This window comes from Pseudorca crassidens, chromosome 19, assembly GCF_039906515.1.
Source record: "Pseudorca crassidens isolate mPseCra1 chromosome 19, mPseCra1.hap1, whole genome shotgun sequence".
Lineage (NCBI taxonomy): Eukaryota > Metazoa > Chordata > Mammalia > Artiodactyla > Delphinidae > Pseudorca > Pseudorca crassidens.
This window is the reverse complement of record NC_090314.1, coordinates 37020126-37040505: the sequence shown is the minus strand read 5'-3', so window position 1 is coordinate 37040505 and position 20380 is coordinate 37020126. Positions and strand designations below refer to the sequence as shown.

At 39.5% G+C, this 20380-nt stretch overlaps 1 protein-coding gene across 1 annotated transcript in view; it reads left to right on the top strand.

Moving 5' to 3' along the window:
* Window positions 1–20380, top strand: part of PPM1D (protein phosphatase, Mg2+/Mn2+ dependent 1D) — a 54202-nt gene that overhangs the window by 18997 nt on the left and 14825 nt on the right. The window contains exon 3 of the mRNA XM_067714194.1: window positions 9420–9544. Within this exon, the coding sequence (XP_067570295.1) occupies window positions 9420–9544 (125 nt within the window). The remainder of the gene's footprint in view (window positions 1–9419; window positions 9545–20380) is intronic.

The following is a 20380-nucleotide window of genomic DNA, read 5'->3' as shown; positions in this document are numbered from 1 at the left end:
TCCGTGGCATGTGGGATCTTCCCGGACCGGGGCACGAACCCGTGTCCCCTGCTTCAGCAGGTGGACTCTCAACCACTGCACCACCAGGGAAGCCCTCTTTCTTGCTTTTATTAAATCAAAATGGTCTTTTTCAGAGAAATAATAAACTGAAGGAAAGAATTAACATCCTTAAACTACCAGGAGTTCAAAAGATAAGTAAGAAAAACACTAAAACTCTGCTGCCTTCAGATAGATGGATAATGGAGAGGAAGTTTGAACAAAAACAGATTCTCAAAAAAATAGTATAAACATTCGAAAAAATGTTTAACATTATTGAAATGAAATTATATTTTTTGCTGTTGGGTTAGCAATATTTTTGTTGTAATGGGTATCCTGTTGATAGGATTATATATTGGTATGACCTACACAAAATATAACACCACTAATTTTAAATGTATATAGACTCAGTAATTTAAGGAATCTACTCTAAAGAAGAAATATGAAATGTGGACCAAAATATCTGAATGGAGCTATTGATTGCAGCTGTGTTTATTGACTGTTAATTTAGCTGAAAATAACTTGAAGGCCCAACAGCTGGAAAATGGTTAAGTACATTTAATATATATTCATAACATTGGATATGATATGAACATTAATTTTTATATGTAAATTTTTAAAAATCATGGTGTTATGAAGAATTTCAAACATAAAAGTAAAGGTAGGGGAACTCCCTGGCAGTCCAGTGGTTAGGACTCTGCACTTTCACTGCTGAGGGACTGGGTTCAATCCCTGGTTGGGGAACTAAGATCCTGCAGGCCGCGTGGCGCAGTCAAAAAAAAAAAAAAAAAAAAAAAAGTAAAGGTGGAATAGTGTAATGAACTCCCATACATATGGGGAATTTTTCTTTAATATATGATTTTTTTTCCCTGTTTCACTGAGAAATAATTGACATATATCACTCTATAAATTTAAGACATGCCACATGATGGTTTCATTTACTTATATTGTGAAATGATTACCACAATAGGTTCAGCTAACATCCATCTTCTCATATAGATACAATAAATAGAAAAGAGAGAATAAAGGAAAAAAATTCTCCTTGTGATGAGAACACTTAGGATTTATTGTCTTTAAAACTTTCCTGTATATAATGTAGCAGTATTAACTATAGTCATCATGTTGTACATTACATCCATAGTACTTATTTATCTTATAACTGGAAATTTGTACCTTTTGACCACATTCCTCCAATTCCCCCTTTCCCCTACCAGGAATTTTTAATAATATAGGAGAATGCTTATTGGTCACAATAAGCAGGATATAAAATTACATTGCTAACTCTTTGTCTCCATGGAGATTGTACAAATTTATACTTATATCATCAGGATACGTGGATGACCCTGACAACAGTTGATCATATCCAGTTGTAGGTTAAAAAAAGGCATCTTGGTGATGTTTTCATTTGCATTTATCTTGAGAAAGGTTGAATATCTTTTTATTTAAGAGCCATTTATACTTCCTTTTCTGTGTTTTTTTTGTTTATATTCTTTGTTCATTTTGGGGGAGAGTAGTTAGCCTTTTTTGTATTAATGTGTAGGAGCCACTTAGACATTAGAGAAATTAGACTGATATAATTGATGAGTTTCAGATGTTGTTTTCACAGTTTGTGTTTTGATTCTGCTCCTGGAATATTTTTCCATGTGGCAGTTTATTTTAATGTAGTTAAACTGATCAGTCTCTACCATTATGACTTTTGGGTTTTGTGCCATACATACAGTTCCTTCACTCTGAGGTTATTAAAAAGTCTTCTATATTTTCTTCTTGTACAGCAGTTATGAATACTTTGGTCTTAGGAACCCTTTACACTCTTAAAAATTGAGGCCCTCAAAGAGCTTTTTGTTTATATGGGTTATATGTATTGATTCTACCATATTAGGAATTAAAATGGAGACATTTTCAAATATTTGTTCATTTACTGAAAAATAACAATGTTAGGCTCATTATTTGTTAATATAAAGAAAATTTTTATGAAAAAATAGCTGTTTCCCCAAAACAAACATTTGAGAGGACTGGCATTGTTTTACATTTTTTAAAAGTCTTTTTATTGTCTCGCTTAATAGGCGACTGCTAGATTCGTGTATTTGCTTCTACATTCAATCTGTTGTGATAAGGTATTTTGGTTGTAGTATCTGAAGTAAAGTCTGGTTTTACAGAGATTTATAGGTGGAAAATGGAGACTATTTTAAAAGCTTTTCCATGTTTTGGGGGTATTCTTCTTTGATATTATTCTAAAATTCACGAAGAGGGAGTTTCTTAAAGGTTAATAATAGTGTGGTATCTGAAATCATATCAGTGACTTTTTTCATACTCTTTCACTGAGAGCCATAGGTGTATCAGTTACAACCAAGAGCCATTGGTTGAATAATATCTTTATCCATGCATGATTTTTTACTTAGTAGATTTTTGTTGTTTAAAGCAGTTTTAGATTCATAGCAAAATTGAGCAGAAAGTATAGAGAGTTCCTGTATACTCCCTGCCTCCTTCTACTCGCATAGTCTCTTCCACTATCAGTATCCTTCCCCAGTGGTACATTTGTTACAATTGACGACCCTACATTGACACATCATTATCACTCAAAGTCCATAGTTTACGTTAGGGTTGCTTTTGGTGTTGTGCATTCTAGGGTTTGACAAATGTGTAATGACATGTATTTACCATTATAGTTTCATACAGAATAGTTTCACTGCCCTAAAAAGCTTCTGTGCTCTGCCTATTTATCCCTTCCTCCCTCCATTTTTTTTTTTTTTTTTTTGTGGTACGCGGGCCTCTCACTGTTGTGGCCTCTCCCGTTGCGGAGCACAGGCTCTGGACGCGCAGGCTCAGTGGCCATGGCTCACGAGCCCAGCCGCTCCGCGGCATTTGGGATCTTCCTGGACCGGGGCACGAACCCTTGTTCCCTGCATCGGCAGGCGGACTCTCAACCACTGTGCCACCAGGGAAGCCCCCTTCCTCCCTTCTTACTCCTGGCAACCACTGGTCTTTTTATTGTCTCCATAGTTTTGCCTTTTCCAAAGTGTCATATAGTTGGAATCCTATAGTATATAACCCCCATGCATGATTTTGAAACCTAGGTATTGGTCATTTATAAAGTATTGGTTAGCTGAGTTATGTAGATCATCCAAATATTGACACATTTTATTATACAATATAGCAAATCCTGTAACTGCTCAAAAAGTCCACTGTATACACATGGTCGTAGTATTATTATGAAAATAATTTTGAGGGCTTCCCTGGTGGCACAGTGGTTAAGAATCCTCCTGCCAATGCAGGGGACACAGGTTCAAGCCCTGATCTGGGAAGATCCCACATGCCGTGGAGCAAATAAGCCTGTGCACCACAACTACTGAGCCTGCGCTCTAGAGCCCATGTGCCACAACTACTGAAGCCCTCGTGCCTAGAGCCTGGGCTCTGCAGCAAGAGAAGCCACCGCAGTGAGAAATCTGCACACCAGAACGAAGAGTAGCCCCCGCTCGAGCACAGCAACAAAGACCCAGCACAGCCAAAAAATAAATAAATAAATAAAATTTAAAAAAAGAAAAAGAAAATAATTTTGATCTTGCAGACTCCCTGAAATGGTCTGGGGGACTCCCGGCATCCCTGAACCATATTTTGAGAACCACCTTTCTAGTATTTGTGTGGTTTCATCATTCACATTTTAAGCAGTCCCTCTTTTAAATTTTTCGTTAATTAATTAATTAAATATGGGGTGTCCGTATTGTATCTTTGTTGCTGGGCGTGGGCTTTCTCTACTTGCAGCAATCGAGGACTACTCTTCGTTGTGGTGCACGGGCTTTTCATTGCAATGGCTTCTCTTGTTGTGGAGCATGGGCTCTAGGCACACAGGCTTCAGTAGTTGTGGCACGTGGGCTCATTAGTTGTGGCACGTGGGCTCTAGAGCGCAGGCTCAGTAGTTGTGGTGCACAGGCTTAGTTGCTCCGTGGCGCATGGGATCTTCCCGGACCAGGGATTGAACCCATGTCCGCTGCATTGGTAGGTGGATTCTTAACCACTGTGCCACCAGGGAAGTCCCATCATTTACATTTTAATCTTATAGCTCTGGAATTATAAAATTAAAGCTGAGTAGTAGGGATATGTTAATATTTTTTTCTCATTGGCCATTGGTAGCCACTTGAACAACCATTCCTTACTGATTAGAAGGCTTACCAGGCATAAAACCCTTCTTCAATGGGAAGATGATCTTGAGTTTATCCTCTTCTAGCACTCTTTCTCTGGTTAAGATAAATATGGAATGTCAGCTCTGTTATAAGGCAACATTGCTTATTTTAGAATGACCCTTGAATGGAACTGCATCTGGATAGGAAAGATTTTGAATGGACCACAAATTTCTCTTGGGAAGCAGAGACCTTAGCTGCCATGTGTACATGCAGTTTGACTTGTGCAGGGACGAGCAAGTCATGGGCTGTTAAGATACTGATTCTTATGGCATACGAAGCTCACTTGTGGTGCCTAGAAATTGGCTCCTGGATTTCTGTAAGGATCACTGCTGAAGACAGCACGACTGAAGCAGCAGTGCTGGCATACTCTGTTTCCTGTCCTGTATGCTACAAAGTTAAATGAGCCTGGTTTCATGCTATAGTTTATTTGATCCTATGAGTGTGAAGGTCAGTATGTATCTGAGACCAATACTGATAGTTATGCAAATTGAGCTTTGCAATTATATATATTTGGGTCTTTTTCTGGGCTTTTTTTTTTTTTTTTTTTTTTGCGGTATGCAGGCCTCTCACTGCTGCGGCACTGAGGAGCACAGGCTCTGGACGCGCAGGCCCAGCAGCCATGGCCCACGGGCCCAGCCGCTCCGTGGCATGCAGGATCCTCCCAGAACGGGGCACGAACCCGCGTCCTCTGCATCGGCAGGCGGACTCTCAACCACTGTGCCACCAGGGAAGCCCCTGGGCTTTCTTTTTTTAATACTGTATATTCGTGCACCAGTACCATACTTATTTTATTTATTTTTATTTTAATAAATTTATTTATTTATTTTTGGCTGCGTTGGGTCTTCATTGCTGCTCGAACCCGTGTGCACTGCATTGGCAGGCAGATTCTTAACCACTGCACCACCAGGGAAGCCCATATTATTTTAAATTGAGGCTTTATTTTAATTTTTAATATTGGTAGGCCTGACTCCTCTCATTAGTCTTTAAAAAAATGCTTTTCTTGACTGTTCTTTATTTTTCACTATGAATATTAAAATTATTTTTATTTTAATAACTTCTTTTAGAGTTTATTTTTTTGTCCTGTTACTTAAAATAGCATCTGGATAGTTGGACAGATGCTGTTTGCCATTTGAAAGCAGGTGTCTTTTTGCACAAATTGAACTTTTTTTTTTTTATTTTTAAAATAAATAAATATTTATTTATTTATTTATTGTTGGCTGTGTTGGGTCTTCGTTGCTGTGTGCGGGCTTTCTCTAGTTGCGGTGAGCGGGGGCTACGCTTCGTTGCCGAGTGCAGACTTCTCATTGTGGTGGCTTCTCTTGTTGTGGAGCACGGGCTCTGGGCACGCAGGCTTCAGTAGTTGTGGCACGTGGGCTCATTAGTTGTGGCTCGTGGGCTCTAGAGCACAGGCTCAGTAGCTGTGGCACACGGGCTTAGTTGCTCCACGGCATGTGGGATCTTCCTGGACCAGGGCTTGAACCCATGTCCCCTGCATTGGCAGGTGGATTCTTAACCACTGTGCCACCAGGGAAGTCCCTCAACTGTTTTATTGTAAGCTATTTACTCCTTTCCCTCTGTCCTCACCCTGGGCAACTGGCCAGTGCTCTGTTTTTCCAGCCTTCTGTTGCTGCTCAGTCAGCCTTTTGCATATCAGGCTGATCCTTTGTGTATGCCATTAGTCATGCAGGACAACAGCAGGAAGTGCAATAAAAGCAGCATCTTTTGCAACATTTCTTTGATTTTTTGATTCTGGATTTAAAACTTTGTTTTAGCTAGTGCCCTTATTTTGTCATTTGTTTCTGAGAAACACAGAGACCATAATATCTTTGAATATTAAGTATCTAGAGAGCTCCTAGGAGAGTTATGTTGGAAGCAATTTGCGTAGGTACTGTAATTACTTAAGTATTAAGCCTTACTTTTTAGGGAGCTGGTTTAGGAAAGAACAATAGGGCATAAGGTGTTAGGAAGGCAGAATGTTGGTGTCTCTTCTCCTGGAACTCTTATGTTTCACAGATTCTTGTGAATTGTAGATTCAATGTTTACTCTCCTGTTTGCTTTTTGAGGATCAGCATTGAAGAAAGCATAAAATAACAGAGTGATGGCCTTCGATACTCTTACTATGACCAAGAACAATGTTGCTTTCAGTATTACAAATTAAACTAATTCCCAAAAGGGCTAGTAAATGAACACCTCTCTTGAATTTCTCTTCTAGGTTAATGTTGACAAAGTTTTCTGCTCATCCTGTACTTGCTGCATTCCCCCCTGTTCTGTCCAGTATAGTAGCCACTAACCACATATAACTGTTTGAATTTAAATATAAATTAATTAAATTAAAAATTGAGTTCCTCATTTGCACTAATCACATTGACAGTGTTCAGTTGGTGGACATGGCTAGTGCCTGCTGTATCAGACTGTGCCTAGTGAACATTTCCATCACTGCAGGAAGTTTCATGAGACAGAGCTGCTCAAATCTCCTGGCCTGCCCTTGTCTCATGAGCTTGTTTTCTACTTAAGAAAGATGATTGAGGCTGTTCTCCTTCTGTCATATTCATGTTTTTCTGGGCTCAGAGGAAGATTTTTTTTCTCATTTATGAAGGTTTATGCCTTTATTTTGGTTCTCTTAGAACTTGTGTTCTATTTGTTATCTCTTCTCCCTAGTGTCTTCATTCCTTTGAAGTTAGAGCAGAAATAGAAAAGCCACAGATGGAGGTTAACTTGGAGGCTGCTGCTGAGGTCTACAGCATTTCATACTGACATTCCTGTGGAGATGGTCACCACTATCTGTCCTGTCTTCAGCTTTCCATATCTTGAAGCCAGTTTAGTTTCAGTGTTCATCAGGTTTACGGGGACAGAGTCATACTACTCACAGTCAACATAGTAAGCTATTAAGAGACTCATGTATACATCAGGATGTCATTAGTACTCATTAATAATGAGAACAGTAACTGACAAGAAGACCACATATTATTGTCAGCTGGCCTGCCATAGATGAAATGAAATTTCAGATTATAATCAGAGGGTTTCAGTGTGCACGTGTGACCTTAGTGTGAAGACTTAATTCAGTTATCTTAATGTCATCTATCTTTGAGAGTTCAGAATCCACTTGTGTCTTATGCATGTATCTGTCAGGTGAACCTAATATCAGGCAGGCTAATACTGTTTCTTGGGAATGCTCTTTGCCACTCTTCCCCTCACCTTTTTAAAGCCTTCCAGGGGAACATTTTTCTTCTGTTTATTTATTTTTTAAAATTCCAGGCAGATTATTATTAAATTGATTTAAGGGCCAGTTTCCCATTTCAGTCGTTCAGGCATAGGTTGAGAGACCATCTCTGTTGAGTTTTATTACTTTTTTGCTGCAATATTTGACTATATCTCAATGTTTTAGGCACCCTGGAGTGTACTGACTTCTTGTGTATTAATTACAGATTTCTGTTGCTCCAACACCAAATTTCTAGGCGGGTTTTCTTGTTGTGTAACCCCCAAATCTATATTTCTACAGCTGATCTGTTTCCAAAGTCTAGTCTCACTTCTAAATATAAAAATATCTAAATACATAGGTACTTCTATTGAGAAATTTATTATTAATTCCTCAGATCAAAAATATTAAAATTGAAGTTCTATTTTCAATACCCCTAAATCCTTCAAAAAGTATACAACCTTTTCAATTTCTTTTATCATTATGTAATCCCTCTTCAATTTTAACCACTTCTTCCTCCCCTCAGTTTTTTTAGTTATCAAATTTTCTTGCTTTTTTAGAGTCATATACTATAATGTTGATTGCAGCACCATTTACAATAGCCAGGACATGGAAGCAACCTAAGTGTCCATCAACAGCTGAATGAATAAAGAAGATGTGGCACATATATACAATGGAATATTACTGAGCCATAAAAAGAAATGAAATTGAGTTATTTGTAGTGAGGTGGATGAACCTAGAGTCTGTTGTACAGAGTGGAGTAAGTCAGAAAGAGAAAAACAAATACTGTATGCTAACACATATATATGGAATCTAAAAAAAAAAAAAAAAAGGTTCTGAAGAACCTAGGGGCAGGACAGGAATAAAGACGCAGACATAGGACTTCCCTGATGGCGCAGTGGTTAAGAATCCGCCTGCCAATGCAGGAGACACGGGTTCGATCCCTGGTCTGGGAAGATCCCACATGCTGTGGTGCAGCTAAGCCCATGTGCCACAACTACTGAGACTGTGCTCTAGAGCCCACGAGCCACAACTACTGAACCCTGCATGCCTAGAGCCCGTGCTCCACAACAGGAGAGGCCACCGCAATGAGAAGCCTGCTCACCACAATGAAGGGTGGCCCCCTCTCGCTGCAACTAGAGAAAGCCCGTGCACAGCAACAAAAACCCAACACAGCCCAAAATAAATAAATACATAAATAAATTTATTTATTTTTAAAAAAGAGAAAAGACGCAGACGTAGCGAATGGACTTGAGGACACGGGGAGGGGGAAGGGTAACCTGGAACGAAGTGAGAGAGTAGCATGGATATATATATACTACCAAATGTAAAATAGATAGCTAGTGGGAAGCAGCTGCATAGCACAGGGAGGTCAGCTCGGTGCTTTGTGACCACCTAGAGGGGTGGGATAGGGAGGGTGGGAGGGAGACGCAAGAGGGAGAGGATATGGGGGTATATGTAAACATATAGCTGATTCACTTTGTTATACAGCAGAAACTAATACAACATTGTAAAGCAATTATACTCCAATAAAGATGTTTTAAAAAAATCCAAAAGAAACACAAAATGAATATCGTGGCAGAAATTACTAAGACCACTGAATCCCACTGAAATGGATTTGAAAAGGAAAAAATGTATTATGTCCTATTGCAGTAGTCTATTTCTGTGTATTTCCATTTGTGTGTGTGTGTGTGTGTGTGTGCCTGTCATTGGATCTTAAAAAAAAATTATCTTGCTTTTTTACATACATGATATCTACTCATTTCTATTCCCATTGCTTCCATTCCATTCTGTCTAGCCTACCTCAATAACCTCCAAATTTTCATCTTAATCTACCCTATTTTGTCTTTGCCTTCTGAACAGGAGCTTTGGTTTATGCATCTTTGTATCTGAAACAGATAAGTCATTATTTTGCAATAATCTGATTTTATTAGCTATTTAACACGTTAAACTACTTTAGTTGTTATATTTTAATCATTTAGAGTATTTATGTGAACTCTATTTTTTAGCGTGATGAACAAGTCTGGGGTGAATCGTGTAGTTTGGAAACGACCTCGGCTCACTCACAGTGGACCTGTGAGAAGGAGCACAGTCATTGACCAGATTCCATTTCTGGCAGTAGCAAGAGCACTTGGTAAGTAGGACTTAATATTTGGTGAAATCATCTTGGATTTTCTATAATATATGGTGGTAAAATAAAAGAGAAGACTGAGAATTAAACCCTCATTTGGCACGTAATGAAGGTATAAATATGACATTATAGTAAATGATTGAAAACCTAATTATAGTAAATGATTGAAAACCTAATTAAAGTATGGGTTTCAGTGCCAATTGCTCTTTGATCATGAGTTATGTTCAATGTTTTGCTAGTTCCCATTTATTTCTAGGGAAGTAAATGTATGCCTAGGCTTGATGTTAGCCTTAAAACTATTTCTAAATGTCCTTCCCTACTTCAGCCCTTCATATTTCCCTTCAGAGCCTTCAAAGCTCTTTTTTTTCATTAGCTAGCAAAGTAAATTGTACATGACAAAATAAACATGCTTATTTTCTGTTCTACCTGGTTTTGAAAGGAAGGCTAGAGGATTATAGCTATAGAAATACCTTACCTTGGATGTACTAATTAAATTTTCTTCTAAGGAAAATTTCTTTTAGAAAACACCACTTTTTCCCTTCTCTCCTTCTTCCTCTAACAGATACTTGAGAACTGACTTGGTGCCAGGCACTGCCTTAGGCTTTGGAGAGATTATACAGATAGACTCTGCCCTCAGGGAGCAAGACTAAGTAGTTGGGGAGATGGGCAATAAAGAAGGAAACTTGTCCTGAAAGTAATATAACATTGCAAGTCAATTCTACTTTAGTTTTTTAAAAAGTAAGCTTGTAAATGAAATAATTACAGGTTAGGAAATATGAAAGTCCTATGATAAAGAATAATTTAGAAGGTAAAAGCTATTTTAGATAGTGTGATGGAAATGATCCTTTTAGGAAGTGTTATTTTATCTGAGATTTGATGGCTGAGAAGGAGTTATTCTTGTGAAGAGCCTGTTGAATATTCTAGGCATGGTTCCTGAATTGGGAAACAGCGTGGCCTGTTGTAGGAATTATCAAAAGGCAGGAGTTAAGGAGGCAAACATGAGCCACAGATGTTTTCATTCTAGTCTAAGGGCACTGGGAAACATTGAAGGATATTAAGCTAAGGAGTAACATTATCTGATTTGCATTTTTAAAAGATCATGCTACCTATCATGTTACTATCTTTGTTCATCTTTGGTGATCATATACATATAGTCCCAATATTCATGGAGCCTATAATCTAATGGGGAGAATAGATAATAAACAAGTGAGAAAATTATTTTAAAAAGCATTATAAAGGAATTAAACAGTATGATATGCCACTGATTGGTGGGAGGGATAGTGGGTAGCAGAGGAGGGCTACTTTGGAGAGGATGATTAAGGAACATTCTTTTATTTATTTATTTTTTAATAAATTTATTTATTTTTGACTCCGTTGGGTCTTCATTGCTGTGCGTGGGCTTTCTCTAGTTGCGGTGAGCGGGGGCTACTCTTCGTTGCGGTGCGCAGGCTTCTTATTGCGGTGGCTCCTCTTGTTGCGGAGCACGGGCTCTAGGCGCATGGGCTTCAGTAGTTGTGGCACTCAGGCTCAGTAGTTGTGTCTCACGGGCTCTGGAACGCAGGCTTAGTAGTTGTGGCACACAGGCTTAGTTGCTCTGCGGCATGCGGGATCTTCCCAGACCAGGGCTTGAACCCGTGTCCCAGCATTGGCAGGCAGATTCTTAACCACTGTGCCATCAGGGAAGCCCAAGGAACATTCTTTTAAAAAGTGATATTTTGAGTGAGTAAGACCTAAAAGGAGGAGAAGGGGCCAAGTCAAAGCAAAGCCATAGCACTTGCAAAGGCTGTTAGGCAATTAGTGGACATTTGATTTTGGAGGGATGGTGGTGCGGGTTGTGTAGCATATATTCTTTTTTCCTGCTGAATAATGCCCTGACTTCCTTTTGGGAAACTGTATCTCCCCTACTATGTGCAGTTTTAGTTTAGACATTCCTATTCAGGGTCCTTTTATAAAACATAAAAGGTCAGGCATATGGCCCCAGCTAGATCAGTTAGATTCCCTGTTCCATGATTTTGAGTTGTGAATCTAGAAAGGATAAACATTAAAAACCAAAAACGTGGTTGGAATGAATTCATCCTAGTGATACTGACCTCCTTTGGCAGTGCTCATTGATGTGGTTGGGTTTTCCTGCCTAGTTGTTTGGAATTGCCCTGTCTCCTTGCCTGGTTCTCCAGCTTCTTGTCTACTGTGTGAGCTACTTGATTTTCTTCTGAGTTGCCTTTTTGGCCTAGGTTAACCTGAGCTGGAAATTGTTGTTTGTTAGCAATGAATCCTAATGCAGAAAGGAAAGGACTTGCTGTCTTTAAGGACCAAGAATGAAGCCAGTGTGAGAGAGAGGAGGTAGAGATGTAAGATGAAGGCGGGGATGAGGACACTTGCCTGATTAAGAGGGTGGCGCAGGCTAAGGTAAGGAGTTTGGTGAAGACATTACCAGTGGTAGGCAAAAACTAAATCCTGCAAGGCTTTCTAGACCATGATAAGGAATTTTATTTTAAATGCTTTTGGGAAGGGATTGAAGAATAGGAGAGGAAGTAGGCCATAGTGGTTAAGAGGTAGCCTTTGAAGCCAAAATTCCTAGTTTCCAATCCCAGTGCTGTTATTTACTGTACAAACTTGGGCAAATTACTTAATATATTGTGGCACAGTTTTTTCAGCTGTAAAGTGGGGCCTGCTTCATACTGTCATGAGTATTGGGTAACTTAGCACGTGTAAAGTGCTTAAAATAGTGCCTGGCACATAGTAAGTGCTCTGTAAATGTTAGTTGTTTTTATTACTGTTGTGTACTGAAGTAGGGCAGAGACATGATCCAGTATGTTTTTAAAGGATCATTTTAGCTGATCCAGCTTGTTTTTAAAAGATCATAATGGCTAAAATTATAGGGTAATAAAATTGGAGGCCAGGGTCCCATTTAGGGACCTGTAGCAGTATTCTAAGCACTTTACATATTTTACAGATTTTTGTCTGCGTTTCCCAAGCCATTCATTCATAGTATACATGTGATATAATTGATCCTCCAATTGTTAGCAAGGAGAAAAAGGGGGCAAGGTGGATGACAGATAGTCAGCTGCTATTGACACTTCAGGTAGATGGTAAATTTCCAGTTAACTGTTGCCATTTGTAACATTAGTGAGCTTAGGAGGAAGGCATGGGAGGCAAGGAATTAATATTACTAAAGAAATAGAGGGAATTTTTGTGGGGAACTCAACACGGACTGAGGGCAAGGTCTTACTCCAGGTTCAAAAGTAAGGTGAACCTTCAGTTTAGAAAGTAGATGCCAATTTATTTTGTATATGTTAAGTGTGTGTGCGCCAAGCATTTCAAGTAAGCCTTGAAACCCTTAAGTGATTGTGGAGAGGAAGAGAAGGAACAGGTGATGGAGTGGCAAAAAGAGCAGAAAAACCAACTGGTTTTCCTATTTCAGACATTCCTACTTAGTTCAGATATAGCTCTGGAGTAATTCAGACAAGAAGTAATTCAACCTGCTTGAATATCTTCAGTAATCTTTCCTTAATGTTTCAAAGTAGAAATTCTTGTATTATTAGACAATTCTGTGAGTTAAAATCTGCTTCCATGAAGCTTTCAGACAGGGCAGTGTACTTCCTTTTCTTTTTGCATAATGACAGTCATTTACCTATTCAGAATTGGCTAGCATGTTTCTCTAGGCTAATTTCAGACCCTTCATTATTCTTGTCGTATTCCTCTAGATGTTTCCTTCAATAAACGTGATTTGGGAATTGAGGACACTGCAAGATGTGGTCTGACCAGTTTGAAGTACAATGGAAATATTTAGTTCCTGCTACCTGAACATTGTACTTCTAATAATGGAGTCCAAGAATCCTGTCATTAGCTTTTTGTAATCTTAACACATTAGTTGGCTTATTAAGCTCAGATCTCTAGATATTTCTCTTATGAACTGCTACCAGGTCAAGTTTCTCTTTTATGTACTCTGTTGGTTTTTATTGGGATGGTGTAAGGGTGGGGAAATGGAGACTGAATAATAGCATTAGATGAGTTGTTGGTGAAATGTATTTATCAATACAAAAGGTACTGATTAATAGATTGGTGTGTATTTAGAGAGAGAGATCTTGATTGATGTGATGCTGTTTTTCTTCTTAGCTTAGTTTCAACATTTGTTAACTACCTAGAGAAAGAAATAATGTGCGTGGTCCTCGTTTTGTATATTATACAAATATTCAAAAATACTTAGGCAGCAAGATATTAGCATTGTTTAACTACTTTTAGTTGCCAGAGAGAAAAAATAGTAATTAGAGAGTAGAGAAATCAGACACTTTGACTGGGTGATGACAGTTACCATCACTAATGAGGAATAGTTGGACATTGTATGCCTCCAGATGTGTGGTACACATATCCCCTATGTAGTACCCTGGTCAAAAATGCATAGCCTCAATCTAGATAAAGGAGATTAAAGAAATGTTACAAGTAAAGAAAAAAAGAAGAAGAAAAGAAATGTTACAAGTATATGCTATTCCTGATCCTAGGCTGGATCCTATAAAGGATATTATTAGGCCATCTGATAATTCAGAATATGGATGGTAGATGGTATATTAGGTAAATATTATATTAATATAAATTTATGAAGCTGATAACTGCAGTGTCCTTATTCTTAGAAAATACACTTTGAAGTATTTAGGGATAAAGGACCATTATTTAAAATATTTTTTATATATACACACAGAATCTTTTTTTTTTTTTTTCCGGTACACGGGCCTCTCACTGTTGTGGCCTCTCCCGTTGAGGAGCACAGGCTCCGGATGCACAGGGTCAGCGGCCATGGCTCATGGGCCCAGCCGCTCTGTGGCATGTGGGATCTTCCCAGACCGGGGCACGAACCCGTGTCCCCTGCATCGGCAGGTGGACTCTCAACCACTGCGCCACCAGAGAAGCCCCAGAATCTTTATATATATGTAGATTGAAAACAAGCGAATGGGGCAAAATGTCAACAATAGATGAATCTGAGTAAAGATCGGTGTTCTTTGTCATAGTTTTATTTTTATAGCTTTATACATTTGAAATGATCTCCAGATGAAATGTTTTTAAAAATAGGCTGGCAGGGACTTCCCTGGTGGCGCAGTGGTTAAGAATCCGCCTGTGAATGCAGGGGACAGGGGTTCGATCCCTGGTCTGGGAAGATCCCACATGCCGCGGAGCAACTAAGCCCGTGAGCCACAACTACTGAGCCCGCATGCCACAACTACTGAAGCCCACGTGCCTACAGCCCATGCTCAGCAACAAAAGAAGCCACCGCAAAGAGAAGCCTGCGCACCAGAACAAAGAGTAGCCCCCACTTGCCACAACTAGAGAAAGCCCATGCACAGCAACAAAGATCCAATGCAGCCAAAAAAGAAATAAACTTAAAAAAAAATGGATAAAACCACATACAGAGTCCCCACTTCTTTGTGATTGTTTATTCATTCACCAAATATTTATTAAATGCCTGCTGTGTGCCAGGTATTGCTCTAGGTTCTGAGGATTCTGCAATGGACAGGTGAAAATTCCTGGACCCATGGAACTTACTTTCTAGTGAGGGGAAACAGATGATAAACTAAAATAAATAAGTAGAATATATATTGTGGTATATAGTAAAAAGTGCTAATGTGAAAAATAAAGCAGGAAACGTTGTGGGGGTGGGAGTGTAATTTTCAATGGGATTGTCAGGGGACTTCCGTAGTGGCACAGTGGTTAAGAATCCACCTGCCAATGCAGGGGACACGGGTTTGAGCCCTGGTCCGAGAAGATCCCACATGCCGTGGAGCAACTAAGCCTGTGCGCCACAACTACTGAGCCTGCGCTCTAGAGCCCACGAGCCACAACTACTGAAGCCCGTTGGCCTAGAGCCCATGCTCTGCAACAAGAGAAGCCATCACAATGAGAAGCCTGTGCACTGCAACGAAGAGTAGACCCCTCTCTCTGCAATTAGAGAAAGCCCACAAGAAGCAATGAAGACCCAACACAACCAAAAATAAAACAAACAAATAAATAAATGGGATGGTCAGAGGAGGTCTGAAAAGATGACATTTGAGTGAAGAGATGAGGCATCAAGGTCTGTGGGTGTTTGGGGCAAGATATTAGGCAGAAGGAACAACAAATATAAAGTGTCCTTTTTATGATTTTTTTTTTTAACTGAGCAGCTTGAAAGGTGGAGTTGCCATTAACTGATGTAGCAAAGACCAGAGTATAGGTAGCAGGGGGAGGTCAGTTCAATTTTGGACAACTTACCTTCAAGGTGCTAATCAGACATTAAAGTGGTGATATCCATTGGGCTTCTGGTTATGAAAATTGACTAGGTGAGGGCCAGGCTAGAGATATCAGTCTGTGGCTGAATCAAGGGATTGAGTGTAGGTAAAAAAGGGGGGAAAAAAGAAAAGGGAAGGGTCCAGTGACTGAGCCCTGAGATACTGTCACTGTTAAGAGGTGGGGGCATGAATGGAAGAACAGGGAAAACAAGACTGAGAAAGAGCCACAGGTAAAATACAAGAAGGTTCAGGAGAGTGTCCTGAAAGCTAAGAGAAGAAACTGTTTCAAGAAGGTATTTTGTTATATGTCAGTTATACCTCAATTAAAAAAAAAATTTCAAATACTGTTGATAGTTCAGGTAAAGGAAAGACTGAGAAGTGACCTTTGGGTTTAACAATGTGAAAGTCGTTGGTGACCTTGACAAAGTAGCTTTTGGTGGATATTGAGACCACAATCGTGACTGGAGTTGGTTCAAGAAAGAGTGAGAAGGGGAAATTTTGATATAGCAAGTCTTAGACACTCTTCCTAGGTTGGGAAGGAAGAGATGGGGCTTTAGCTGGAGTAGAAAGAATAGCGTCAAGAGAGGGTTTGCTACTGTTATTTTTAAAAGGGAAGAAATAATAACAGTTGATGGGAAAGATCGTCTAGACCAGGGAAAACTCCATGTAGGAGATAAAATACAATTGCTATAGTTATTTCCTATGACAATTACATTATTGTAACATAATTTTGTAAACAAATGTATGGAAATAAATGAATATTTTCATATAAAAAGACGTGGGAGAGATGGTTTTGTTTTAGTAATGGAAAAAAATTGCTTCTGCTTTTTCTCTTGATTTTATTTTTCTATCACATATTTTCTCAAATATCTTTTTTATTTTTTTAAACTTTATTGAGATATAACTGACATACAGCACTGTATATAAGTTTAAGGCGTACAGCATTTAAAAGAGAATATCCTTTAGATTTGAACATTTAAGCTGAAAGAAATGCTTTGTCATATTACTTTTCCTGTCTTTATTTTGGCACTTGGGGGGAAAAAAGTTAACTATTTAAGTTCTAGCTTTCTTTTTTTTTTTTTTTTTGTGGTACGCGGGCCTCTCACTGCTGTGGCCTCTCCCACTGCGGAGCACAGGCTCCGGACGCGCAGGCTCAGTGGCCATGGCTCACGGGCCCGGACGCTCTGCGGCATGTGGGACCTTCCGGGACTGAGGCACGAACCTGCGTCCCCTGCAGCGGTAGGAGGACTCTCAACCACTGCGCCACCGGGGAAGCCCTCTAGCTTTCTTTTTAAGTTTAACTTGTTGCATGGTAATTCTTATTGGCCCATAGTAAATTAAATTATAGAATTTAGCACCACTCTTATGGTTAATAGTCATTTTTCTTCCAGTTTTTTGGGAAAGAGAGAAGTTTGCTTATCAAAATTTGTACTGATGATGATCAAAATTACCTGAGTGCAAATGTAGCAAAGGTGTCTCCTAGTGGCTGTCCGATGGAATTGCATGTGAGTCTTGCAATTCATTTATTCATTTGAGTGCAGTATGTGCCAAGCACAGGGTCTTTGCCCTCATGGAAGCTTACAGTTTAGAGAGGGGAGAGGCATTCATCAAATGATCACAAAAAGAACTGAAACATTACAACTCTTAACTATTTGTATATCTGTTAGTGGGAACTTAAAATGGGAGTAGTTTACCTAACCGGAGAGGCCAGAGAAGTGATGTTTGAGCTGAGGTCTTAAGAATTACTAAAAGTTAATAGAAGAAGAAAATGTGTTCTAGGCATAGGAACTGCTTTTGTGAACAGCTCTGTGATAGGAGGAGGCATGGTGAATATAAGGGACTCTGATGAAGGGTAGGTGGAACAAAGATGTGGGAACAAGAGGCATAGATAAAGTCAGAAAATACTGCATTTTTATAGGCTGTGGTTAAGAGTTATGCAAGAGTAAACTATTGCAGAGTTGGGGTGGGAAACATAACTAGGTAGGGGTGTGTGTGTGTGTTTTAATTATGGCAAAATACATATAACAAAATTTACCATCTTAACCATTTTAAGTATACAGTTCAGTGGTATTAAGTACGTTTACATTGTTGTGCAACCATCACCACCGTCAATCTTAAATTTGTGTTTTAAAGAGATGATTTTGGTTGCAGTTTTGAGGATGGATTAGGTGAGGCAAAAGTTGCTGGGAAGCTCTCCACGGGAAGCCACTCACAGAGCTGGAGGGGGGTGGGGGAGGAATGTTGAAATTCCCTAGGATAAGGACCACTAGGTGTCCTGCACATTGCTGGCTGCAGTATGCCCCAGCAGCAAGCAGAGAACATACTGAAACCAGAAGAAAGGCCTCTTTCTCATCTGGTATCACTCCAGTGCCCCTATTGAAAACAAAAGGGAAATGGCTATTGAGCAGGCAACCAACCTCTGCCACAATGTTCAAGGCCCCTCCCTTTAATATATAGAGGAATGACATTCCTGTGATCCTATAATGGTGTACAAACACTAGGCCAATAATAAAATACTTAGTTCAATTCTGATTCTTACTCATTTGATCTCAGGTAAAGCCATGTAGATTACCTGAACTGGCAAAATAAGGGAACTGGCTCTATCTTCTGTTCCTAAATCTAGCTATGAATACAGATCATATGGTGAGTTCATTAAAAATTCAAATTCTAGGGACTTTTACCGGCAAATATAAAGCAACTTGAGCATCAAAACGATAACAGGAATAAGTTATAGTATAATGAGGAAAAAAAGAATCCCTAAGTCCATACTGGTACAAAAAGATTATAAAGAGGTAGAGAGAACAATGGAAAGTTCTTCTTTAGAGAAGACAACTAATAAATGTAGTTAGTGTCCTAATTCTATCATCAGTTTACAACCGTGACAATAGCACTTGATTCGTGCAAGAATCATTAATGAATGCTAAAATGTGGCATATTTTGGTGAGGAATAGGATATTTCACACAATCTCAAACTATCACTGTATAGATTACTTAGGGCATCTTTACAGTGCTGGTAGGCAGCACTTTAACTGAATGATCAGGCTTGGCATTGCCAATAATAGGACAGACTGACATTTTGTGCCTCCTAATGTGACATACTAAGAAGGCTATGACTTCAGCATTGTAGTATTCTGGCCAAAAAAAAAGTTTAACCTGAACACAAACCCTTATATCTAGCCTGCGGACACGAGGAAGCAGTCAGACAAATCCAAATTGAGGGTCACTCTGCAGACAACTGGCCTGGACTCTTTTGACAATTGTCTGTCAGTGTCATGAATGACAAAAACAAATCACAAAACCTAGAGAATTGTTCTGGGTTAAAAACAACTAAAAAATATGACAACTGAATGTAATGAATGATCCCTGAGTGGATCCTGGATATTAAAAAAACATTATTGCGGGAATTCCCTGGTGATCCAGGGGTTAGGACTTGGCACTTTCACTGAGGGGGCCTGGGTTCGGTCCCTGTTGGGGGAATTAAGATCCTGAAAGCCACGTGGTGCGGCCAAAATAAAAAAGGCATTATTGGGATAACTGGGGAAATTTGAACATAGATTTTATATTACACAATACTGGATCAACATGAAATTTTCTGACTGTGGCTACATAGGAGAATATCCTTATGCTCAGGAGATTAAATAGGAGATACATGTTATTGGGTTGGGAGATATAATATTGTTAAGATGGCATTTCTCCCTGAAGTAATCTATAGGTTCAGTGCAATCGCATTCAAAACCCAGAATCTGGGGGGACTTCCCTCCTGGTCCAGTGGGTAAGACTCCACGCTCCCAAAGAGGGGGCTGAGGTTTGATCCCTGGTCTGGGAACTAGATGCTGCATGCATGCTGCAACTAAGCATTTGCATGCCGCAACTAAGAGTCCACGTGCCGCCACTAAGAAGTCCTCATGCCACAACTGAAGATCCCTCATGTTGCAACAAAGACCCAGTGCAGCCTAAATAAATAAGGTAATAATAATATTATTATTTTTTTAAATATATTTTTTTAATTTTTGCCTGCGTCAGGTCTTAGTCATGGGATTTTTGTTGCAGCATGTGGGATCTTTCGTTGCGGCACACAGGCTCCTTGTTGTGGCGCACGGGCTTCTCTCTAGTTGTGGCTCACGTGCTCAGTAGTTGTGGTGCATGGGCTTAGTTGCCCCACAGCATGTGGGATGTTAGTCCCCTGACCAGGGATCAAACCCGTGTCCCCTGCATTGGAAGGCGATTCTTAACACTGGAACACCAGGGAAGTTCCAGTAAATATTATGAAAAACAAAAAATAGAGTTTGGGAATTCCCTGACGGTCCAGGGGTTAGGACTCCATGCTTCCACTGCAGGGGGGCACAGGTTCACAGGGAATTAAGATCCCCCATGCCACGTGGCCCAGCCAAAAACTAAAAATAAACAAATAATTAATTTAAAAAACAGTTTCAGAAATTTAAGTTAGGAGAAATGCGCCTTTCTTCTGGAAATGTATTGAGGTTTAGTGAGAAAGAAAAAAGAGATTGGCAACATATTGGGGGCTAGTGATTTCGGAGTTGCGAGCTTGAGAGGACAATTTTGTGGAAGGAGTATACATATATAT